Raw genomic sequence first — 11,166 nt, forward strand, 5'->3', positions numbered from 1 at the left:
TATCTGTTTGGCTCCTCCAGTATTCACATTCAAATTATGCTTGAAAACCCTTTTTATTTAATATTGCAATTAGCTCAACAGTACTTACTTTGGTTCTACTGTATTTGCATTCCATTCCCATGTACAGTTAGGCATTCTTTGCTAGTTTGTTTCCTTATTATTTATCATATACTGAAAAAGTTTGTACTTTTAATTTATTTGAAATTGTACTTATTTTTGCTTTGTAAAATGATATGCTGTATGAAAGTTGCTCTATGTAAAATAAATATTGGTTGATGGATTGCAAATAGTGGAAAGAAACTGTAGTATTGTGCCTGGTCAGGACAGAAATTGAACAAAGCAGTGGAAGCATTCTAGAAAATATGTTAAATTTGAAAATGATACCTATAAAACTTTTCATTGATTTAGTTTTTTTCTAATAATACTTCCAGATTTTAGGAAGGTAGTACAATTGACGTAAATAGGAAAAATAAAGATGTTTGCAGAGACTACTTTCTAAAAGCTATATTATTTGACCCCTAGACACAAGAACTAAAATAATCCCAAAGGAACAGGAAATTGTAAAATGTGAGGGCCAAATGACTAGAAAGTAAACCTGCATAATTCTACAAGATCAGCAGGCACTTTGGTCTATTTCCTTGGCATTGAACTTTAAACCACAAGGCCACCAATTCAGTTCTTGACTGATTCACTTTGTACTCCTGAGGAAATCGCTTAAACTGCCTGTTTTCTAATTGCTAAAAAAAAAAAATCAAAAATGTCCAAATTATACTGTATTCCAGTAATGTAAGCTATTCCTGGACTAAAGTAATGACCAAATATACAGTAATAAAGAGTTTTGAGTTTGCACGTAATGTAAAAAAAAAAATCATAATAAATAATGTTGGAACCTGAATATTACCTGCTTACAGTTTGCTTCTGTTTCAAGTTGGGGTCGGGTATAGGTATTCTTTTAGTGCACACATGGCACCTGTTTGAGCCACATCTGCATTATTCAGCACATCATCCATGCACTGTAACCGGTGGAACTGCCCTCTTTTAAGTGCAGTCTTTTCCATAAGTTGTGATTTACAATGCAGTGATTTAATGCTAAACCATGCCACATATTCCAGCAGTTTCAAATTTTTGTATGAACGGGGCTGTTTTATGATTGTGAACTTTATACAGCCATCAGTAACACAAAAACATGCTGTGTTTTAGAGTCAAACTGTTGAAATCTCCAAGTCTTTTAGTCAGGATTCATTGCCAGCCATCTGAATCGAGGCAGTTCTGAAGGTTTATCTGGCTTCACAATCTGTGGACACTGGTTCAGTATGTAGAAGGCTAGCCAAAATTCAATAAAATATTGTCCAAATCGGGCAGAAAAGAAATATGATTATTGTGGATATTAGTGTATGTTGCATATCAATTCATTCATTTATTTATTATTTTGCCAATCACTTACTTAATACGATCAAAAGTTTTGCAAATGTTGCAAAAACTGAAAATCCAACTAATAATAGGGATACTCAGTGTCACAATGATTAGGGCTTCTGCCTTAAAGCTCTGGAGAAACAGGTTAAGTTTGCATACCCTCGCCCCACCTGTTCAGAACTGATATATTCTCCCAAAATTTGAATTGTTAACATCACAAAAATGTGCCGGTCTAGTTAAAGGACAACAGCACTGACAGGATCAAAAATTCTTTTGAGGTGAGTTGGAGATTCCACATCAAGCCCTTTTTTAATGTAAAACCAGCGAGGGCTGATTGATGTAAAGAACAAGTAGGAGATCAAGCATTTGGGATAAACAAAGCTGGGCCATCTTGCTCTTCATTGCATTTCCAGCTTCCAAACCTCCAAAATACTGTATCACCCAAATCAGGAGCAGTTTTCTCCTTCTGTTGTTTGTGTTTCTAGTCGCTGCTGAGCCAGTTTCAGAGGTACTAGCCAAGTGTTGATCAAATATGAGGGAGGCCTTGTAGGTCCGGCTTAAGCAACATTCCTAGTGTATTGCGTGCCACTTTTTTGCTCCATTCATGTCTGATTGAAGTTTAAAACAAAGGCAGAAGGGTGAGACTGTGTTTGTGAAAGTTCTCTTTGAAAATGATAATTTTTATAAATTCAAACCCTCATAAGATGCCATCTGCAGAACAGTTTATTACTCAAGTCACTTGATCTTGACTAGATTATTATGTGTTTTATCTTTTCCCCAATCCTCACTCTGTAGAACATAATAATCCCTTATGGTTACAGGAATCAGTAGCCCTTATGTATTCGTTCATTCAGTAATTTATTCTTAAACCCATTTAATCTAGTTCAGGGTCACAGGAAACAACCCTGATCAGGATACAAGTTTATCACAATGTCCCAGTGTATACTAATCTTAAATAAATTCACTTTGATCATGTGCTATCACAGAAGTAATACAGAGATAAACATTTCAGTATTTATAGCCTATAGAAACTTGAGTAAGTGCTGATAAGAGGGTATTATGTCAACTACCTCCATCTAGGAAAATGATCACAAGTAATTTCAGCACATGAAGTTGTGTTGTGGGCCTGTAGTGTCGGTCCTAGGACAGGCAACATTTTTCCCAAACTACAAAAATTTCAACTGCCTAGGCAGGTCGTTTGTGGCATGGCAGTGATGTGGCATGCAGCCTGTGTTCTCATGGCTTATTTATTTCCTGGTGCCTTCCCCATGCTTTCTTTCTTGGAGGTGGCTGTGTGTTGTTAACCCTAGTGTGATTCTTCTTTTTCCAGCTCAGACACCATGCAGAAGTTTGACCGAGACTCAGAAGTATACAAGATGATCCAGGAGAATAAAGAGTCGCGAGCAGCCCCCCGACAATCCAATACCTTCCGCATGCTGCAAGAGGTGCTAGAGGCAGATGAGAAAGGTAGTTTGCTTTAATAATGAATGAATAAAAATGATTTAGTCTGTCTGAGGCCCACATGGAAAACCTGATGCCCTACAGTATGCACTCATCTGTCTAAAACCTGTAATTTGACCGATTCCTGGTAGAGGGCCTCTCCCTTTACTGTCCAGCTGTTTCACACTACAGTTTGGTTTTGCTAAGTAAGTGAAAGTCATTACATTTCAACACTTTGCAAAAATGCCTGCGGTGCTCGTGTCTGTTTTGAAACATTAACAAATCAAGACCTAGTGGCAATTTAAGTGTAAAGCAAAAGAGCTGAAACTTAAAAGAAATGCTGGTAGGCTGTTAAACCATCATCTTTCAAGCAGTCGTGAAATTGCCTGGAAATATGTTATTACTTTACTAAACCCTCCAAAGCAATTCTTCAAAGGTAATTGTTAACAGAATTTAAAGAATTGGTCACAACTGTGCTTTACAAAGCACAGACATAACACCAAACTCTGATGTTTGTGGTGACCAGATGATATCCATTATTTTCTCTAATACCTGAATACACGTTTTACATGTTGCAAGCACAAAAAAATGAAGCCTATCCTAGCAGCACCAGGTGCCAAAATACAAATCCAGTATTGGGACACAGGTCACACACATTCATACAAGGACAATTAAGGGCTTTCTTTTAACATTTCATACTCAACTTTAGAATGCAGGAGGAAACTGTAGTAAAATCCCAAATGGCCACCATGAAAGGCCATCACTAAGCTGGGAATTGAACCCATTTTTAATTGACTGGAGCTATGAACAGCACTAACCAATGTGCACCATTTAACATCTTTTTCGATCATTTTTTTTTTTCTGGATAGCTCTTATCTTCAGGTTTTCTAAGTTCCAGAAATTTTGAGAAATACTTTTACAAATATAAAATACTCTATGCTTTCAGCTCCATGTATTTAAAAGTATGCTCAAATTTGGAGTGCCACAGTTAATACCTAGGGTAAGCCATAGTAGGTGTAACTTGTCATCCCCATGAAGAATTTTAAATGCAGACTATAATAAAGGCAGTGCTTTATAAGGCTACCTTATTCCAATCCAAATGGTGCAAAAGTTATTTCAGACTCTGGCTGTACAGTAAAATTTCCTTTTATCTTCTGTGTGCTTGGTTGCCATGCTTTATTGCTTCTGTTTATGTAGTGTATTGCTGACTGAAGCAATTCAATTCCTAAAAACAGACAAATAATAAAGTGCCCCGATTAGCAGCCATAAATGCACTGCTCTGGTGTTGCTGCTGTTACCTTTCCTGCTTTTAAAGCATAATTATTGCAGCCACTTCTGATCTAAACACTGAGTGCCCTCCCATGTCTGAGCATTAATAAGTCCATCTCAAGTTACATAATAATGTAAAGTTAACTTTTTTTCCCCTTTCTAAGGGTATATTCAAAGTGTGAAGTAGCCTCTCAATAACAGTTGAAATGAAAAGAAAGTCTAAATACTTTGCAGTTATCCACTACCTAAGTCTTGATACACTCCAGCTATAAATATTTGTATTTAAACAAGTTATCTGACTATAAATAAATATTACTTTTTGTAATCATACATTTTCAGAAAGACAAGTGATAACCACTGCACATTTACATAGTGATACCAGTGGCAAGATGCGGGTTGTGTGTCAGGGCTTTTTGTTGAATTCTTTCTTTAAGAGTGGTGTACCCCTCATATTACAGAGTGACTCTATTAGGAAAGGTTATACAAAGGAATTCTAGAGAAAAAAGAAATTAAAAATTCAATAATTCATTTTTAGTTGGCACAAATGCTCTCTCCATTTGTTTGTTTTAGTATAGGGTGGCAGTCTTGTTGTACTGCTGCCTCACAGCCCCAGAGTCTCAGCCTGATAACCGCCTGCCCATCTTCTATGTGCATGTAATGGTTTTGCTGTTTTCAACTCAAAGATATGCATGTGAGGTTCATTTATCAGCTTTAAATTGGCTTGATGTACTCTTAAGTGTGTAACTGTGTCTTGCAATGAAGTGGTGACCCTTCTAGGATTAGTATCTGTCTGGCCTCTGCAACCCTGAATTGGACAATGCAAGCACAGTAAATGGAGGGTTGAATGGTACAGATGACTGCACCTTTTGACGTGAATTGCTTCTCCGCAGAGGGGTTTTGGGTTTCATAACGTCTTACTCCATGTGTTCACATTCTGGCAAGTCCTTTTTGGCAGGCAGTAGTCTGATAGCCTGAACACAGATTCCTTCTTGTAGTCTTTCTTTGAGGTCCCTGTTGAAAAGGGAACAGTGACCATATGCTCATATCCATTTTTATCAAAAAAAACTTTACACAGACGTTCAGGATACCATAACTGAATTACAATTTTTCTAAGTTACAATGAAGAAAGCCCAGTCCACCAACTTTCCACTGTGCATCCGGAAACATTTTAGCAGTCACTTTTATTTAAAAAGCATTTTCCACAACCCTCTAAGGCAGATTGTTTAATTTAACGTAAATATGGTGATTTTTTTTTTCCTTGTAAACTCTGTAGTTATCTAAACTTATTGAATTTTTCTTTGAACTCCAGTCTTTTTCATTCTATTTTAGAAGCTGCAGCCCGATTCCCTGGAAAATTCTCCCCCACACCCCCGAAGACTACCCAGTCTGTGGCAGGAGTGCAGAAATTCCACATCTGTGAGAAATGTCATGCTAATATTGTGTAAGAGAAGCAACTCTATCCTTTTTCTTTAAGTAAACTATACTTGGTAGTTGCATAGTACATGACTTGGAGTTCAGTGCCAAATGTACACAAGCCTGAGAATATAGCCTAAGTGACTGCTTGCATGTGATTCCTCTGTCTTTATGTGTGTATTCTAGTGTTAAAAGTTTGAATTTGTGCAGTTAGATTCTCTATCAGTTTGAGTCACAGAGAAAGCCACCCTATATCTTCCTACAGTAAACATGCTGACCCAGTTGCCACTTCTACCAAGAGAATTGCTTTAAAGACCACCATAGGTGATACTGCACTTGTATGTGTTCCTCAGTTTTCTGGATTTACCTGTGTTGGGCAGGATATTAAAAAAAAACGCAAAGAACATCATTTAAAGCTAACAAAATATTTTAAGTCCTTTCAATATTCAGTAATTTTACAATATTGACAGTCAAACACTTGCTTTCGGTGTAAAGTTAATGCTGATCCATCTGGTTTCTCTGTTCTCTGCTAACCAATGTCATCCATCAGCTTGGGTCTGAGAAATTATATCTGTTGTGCGTTTTCTTAGCCTTTAGTTTTTTCTAAATGTCTTACTGACCTGTACAAATTTGTCAAATTTCCATGTTAGGCAATATTGGCCTATACAAATTTTAAAGCATTTCTGCTTTGACCCCCTCAACATTCTTGTTCCATTAGGATGGTAACTTGCCAAATAATACAATTGGGTTTGTGTTTTTTTTATTTTTCCACTTCTTAGTTTTTCATTTTTTGGATGAATTTTAGAGAAAACACAGGAACGCTGAAAGAATAAAACACCTAAAAGTGCTTTTTTTTAATTTGACTTCTAATAATTACTGTTATAAACCGCAGTGTTCCCATAAATGAGAATGTAAATAGCAACTGGCTGTGAGGTCAGTAAAAAAGCATAGAAAGTTCAGGCTTTGTTTTCTTTTTCTTGTACACATTCTTATCCTTTTTACATGCACACACTGGACATCATTTTTTTTTTTTTTTTTTCAGTATTTATTTATAGAATGTGGAAATAGGAAATAAAATTTTTAAAAAGTAAACCAGCCAAATATAAATTTCATAGAGTTTAGATGCAGCAATCTGCTAATACTGAATTACTGGCTACTGTACTTCCTAAAACAATAGTCCCATTTCTTGTGTGTTCTATCTAGACTAGTACTTCTCGCCATTTCACTCCATTTATATTTTCATGATGTACTGAAAAGCAGCACTAACTTGGTACATCTTGGAAAGTGTGCCAGTCCTAGAGACAGCTAATCCTTAAGTTCTGAAATGTACAATTCCAGTGTTCGATTGGAATCTAGACAGGCACTTTATGAATAACTACATATCTTTCAAGATACCATCAGTTAAGATACTAGAACAACTTAAGGCCATGTCACATTACATGAATTTTCCCTGTGATTTTCAGTTGTACTCTTCATTTACATAATCTTGGAGAGTCAGAGCCAGTTGGCTGCACGCTCCCGTGAAGCCAGTCACACAGTGCAGTATACTGTGACCTGCAACACATTTGAACCAGTCTACCACTCGCCTCAACAAAATCAAACTGATGTGATTTTTTTGTCTTAGCTCGGAGGGACAGGCTCTGTGTGCACATGCGTTGACATCCAATGAATGGTCATCCAGAAGTACAATGGAAATAATTCAGCGATGAGGTATAAGGAACGTGTGTGTTTTTAACCTCACAAATGGAGAGAAGCTTATTTGTCTGAAGTCTTGTGTGTTATGTACCACGACAGAATGAAAAAAAAAACAATAACAGGGCCCATATTGCAGCTGAACTTGCTCTTCGTGTTAACCCCGTTCGTATAGCATTAACTCCAGCAGGTAGCATGCCATTTGCTGATACAAAAAGAGCAAAGTAGGACCGCTCTGTAATGTCGGCACTTAGTTGTTTAAGGCAAAATGCCCAGTGGTTTCCAGTTGTTTAAACTAACATGGTCTGGCAATGTGATCAGCAACTGCAGTCAGCATGTATAAGTTCCACAACTAAAAGCCGCATAATACAACCAGATTATGAAATTGTTTCAAGGTTAAAAATGTTTGGTTTGTTGTTTTGACCCACAAGCACAATTTAGCAGATGAAGCTCAGTTTCTTAGTTTTTTTCCTTATAAAATGATCTGTGGTGTCATTTTTGCCCTTTCTCATTCTTGTCAGAAGACACTGTCTGCCTGCCTGCCTAGCTGATTATTTTTCTGTTTGGCTACATACTGTCTTTTTGTTGCATGTTGTAAAAGCCCTTCTCTGCTCATGTTGGTATATTGCTTGCCTACCCAATCAGCCAGTTTCTGTAATGATTTTTGATTTCTGTATCTGATGCCTTGTCTGAACCTCAGGGGCTGATTGTGTCCATCTCATTTTCTGTCTGCAGGACCCAGGCAGTGAGGATTACAGAAGATTGTTATCGCCACCCAGAGTGCTACACTTGTACACAGTGTGGTCTCAACTTGAAGATGAGGGGACACTTCTGGGTGGATGAAGAGATGTACTGTGAGAAACATGCCCGTGAGAGGTATCAGGGGCCACAAGGAGCCACTGTCACTTTGATCTCCCACAAATCCTAAAGTTTTGGAGAAGCCACAGATGGAGATGCATGAAAAACTCCTGCACATTCTCGGAAAGCAACCCCCTCCGCCCCCCTCAAATTCTGAACCACCAGCAGTGACGCACAGTCACTATTTTAATTCCAACTTTTTTGCACAGTAAACAGTGAAGAACACTTTTTTTTTTTTTTTTTTTGATTGACAGATTAATCACTTGTACATATCTGGATTTTTGGAGTTTCCACTTATATCATTCTGCTAGAAGTGGTTTCTGTAAACATGTTAACCTTTCACACCCAGGTGCCCCTTCTCTTCCAACGCTAACACCATCTCCCACAGTACCACTGCTAGCTAGAAAAGTCTATTATGATATGCAAACTCAGAAAAAACAGTGAAACTGAAGCGGTGGTACACACTGTACAGTACACAGCAAATGTAGGGGCCACCAAGAGAAGATCACATAAGCCAGTTAAAACAGTAGGATATCACCAGCATTTCACCCTCTTTTAGTTTCCAACACATCTTCAGAAATAAAATATTGCTATTAAGAAGTGTCACACATTCAAGTAGTAATACCCGTTTTGGGGTGGGGGGAGTGTGCCTTAATGGCTGAAGCGTGGGGCAAAATTAACTGCTTCAATGGAACACAGTAGAGGGGTACCTGGGTTAAAGTTGTTAACTCTATCCATAATAAACCTCAGCACCTCCATGCTAGACAGCTTCCATGGGCTAAAATGAAATACAAATTTATTTTCTGCAAACACACAATGGCGAGAGACTTAGCAGAACCTTTTGTGCTTTATTGCCGGCTAATGGACACTATATGTTATACAATTGTCGTTTTTTGTTATTTATTTCAAGCGCTTCAAATGTATCTGAACTTTGTGTAAAATGCTCAACATTTTCTTTTTAGGAAAACTCTGCACAGATGGTAACTTGTATGTTTCTGAAAGTCTGGTATTAAAACCTGGTCTTTCTCAGCTGTAAGCGACTTTGCCAGTCTCGAAGGTGAACTGGCACAACGCTCTCTCCGTTTCTTGTGCCTTCTTGCATGTAGCTTGGCATACTTTTTTTTTCCCCTGATTTGCCACTCTTGCCTGAAAGTAAGTGTTATTCACAGCTTTATCTGTTACAGATGAGTCTGTCTTGAGTTTACCACAGTTGGCACTAACCTAGCCATCAGACAGAGTCTCATTTGGCAGTGTTCTGCAAGAAGGATGCAGATTATTTTGTTGTTTTAATTTGAGAAAGCAAATGTCTTTTTCTTTTCTGTTCTGAACAATATTTCAGTACCCACTCTAAAATGTACTCTCAGCACCTGCGTGAAGATGGATCCAAATACAGCTGACAGCAGGTATATTGAGTTAAACTGGCAAAGTCAAGGAAAAATGTCCAAATGTGCCTTATTAGAAAAGACAGAGTGCTATGACTTGAGGAAAATCAGAGATGATGGGTGCTTTAGAAGAGAACCGTGGCTCACATTTTTGTTTTCGAAATGATGTCAAGAGTTGTGGAGGCTTTCATGTACCTGGTGTAGAACACACACTTCAAAACCAAGGAAAGCCTGAATGTGTAAGCCTTGCCTGAACTGGGAGGCAGAAGTGGAAGTGCCTACATACTGAAGAGGAGTTTTGATTCACAGATTTGCTGTTCATTATACTGATGTCATTTTGAATAAAAATTAGCATTGTAGAGCTGTAGTAAATCATTTGGGTCTACACATGTATGCCATTTTATTTAAGAAATGCTGAAAATTAAAAGAATCATGGCTGCAATTGTGTGTTTGCTGTGGGCCTTTGAATTTTTACACTTTAAATATCACAAAAGACTGGCATCCATGTGCCAAAAACTGCCTTAGCTGTAAATCCCTACTACACTGTAAATCCCTACTACACTAAAATGGTAGAAAGGAAACAGGATGAATATGTCTGATTGGTACGTGTGCATAACTTCAAGTACGTATGGTACCACGTGTGCATACATATCTGCACGTAACTGTGAAGGCTGTGTGTGCTAAAAGGTTTATCTGACAGCTCCGCTTGGTTCATCTTGGCCAGTGAAGCGAGTTTGAAAATGTTCACTTCACTCATACCATTGGAAGATTACAAAGTTCGACTGGAGTCGGAATACATTTAAAGGATCCCCACTCATTGCAGAAATAGAATGAGGTGTGCAAACAATCTGAAAATAAATGTTAACCTACTATTGGTTTCAAAGATGGCACAGTTTGAGAAGTGATCCTTGTAAAGTGCAGGTATATCTTACACTGATGCTTGGTAAGAGCTGACATTCAGCAAAGCTCAATCAAAGAGGTAGCGATTGAAAAAGAAAGCTTTTGTGGTCTAGTGGCTAAGCTTGATGGACTATAACCCGTATGGCTGCCAGTTCCATTCCTTCTAGTGACTCACTGTGAGGCCCTGAGCAGGCCTCTTAACCTGACACATCTCTAGCAATGCAGCCTAACCAGTCAGTGTTTGGGAGCTGCTTTATCATTTGATTCGTTCTGTGCATTAGACGGAGAGCCCAGCTTTAGTAAAGTTACAACCCATGCTCGGGCATTGACAAATATGAAAGACCAGATTTTGTTTCAGTGATTTTACTACCAAAAGCACAGCTTAGGTTTTGATCAAATGAGTGAAACTCTAGCACAGGGGTGGCGAACTCCAGGCCTAGACGGCCACAGTGGCTATAGGTTTTCATTCTAACCCTTTTCCTAATCAGTGACCAGTTTTCACTGCTAATTAACTTTTTCCCCATCACTTTAATAGAGCCCTGTTAGAAGAGTTAAGCCCTCTGAATTGATTCCTTTCTTCATTAAATGACAGCCAAGCAGGAATGAAATGTGAAACGAGCTAACGGATGACCAGCTAAACTGGGGCTTCAAACTCCAACCAATTTAACTACAATCACTTTCTTAATGAGAAGCCAGTTCTTGCTGTTAATTAAACCCGTTATTTAATTACATGGCTTGTTGCTGCTCTCATTCTGCCACATCACACATTTTGAAAACTTGTTTTTCTGTTCTTTCTAAG

General features: G+C 38.1%; 1 protein-coding gene across 2 annotated transcripts in view; it reads left to right on the forward strand.

Annotated features, from left to right (window-relative positions):
- Positions 1 to 9,909, forward strand: part of pdlim2 (PDZ and LIM domain 2 (mystique)) — a 158,930-nt gene extending 149,021 nt beyond the window's left edge. For both annotated transcript variants that reach the window (XM_039769618.1, XM_039769619.1), the window contains exons 8-10: positions 2,744 to 2,880; positions 5,452 to 5,563; positions 7,963 to 9,909. In XM_039769618.1, the coding sequence (XP_039625552.1) occupies positions 2,744 to 2,880; positions 5,452 to 5,563; positions 7,963 to 8,155 (442 nt within the window). In that variant the 3' untranslated portion in view covers positions 8,156 to 9,909. The remainder of the gene's footprint in view (positions 1 to 2,743; positions 2,881 to 5,451; positions 5,564 to 7,962) is intronic.
- The last annotated feature ends 1,257 nt before the right edge of the window (positions 9,910 to 11,166 follow it).

Source organism: Polypterus senegalus, chromosome 11, assembly GCF_016835505.1.
Source record: "Polypterus senegalus isolate Bchr_013 chromosome 11, ASM1683550v1, whole genome shotgun sequence".
Classification (NCBI taxonomy): domain Eukaryota; kingdom Metazoa; phylum Chordata; class Cladistia; order Polypteriformes; family Polypteridae; genus Polypterus; species Polypterus senegalus.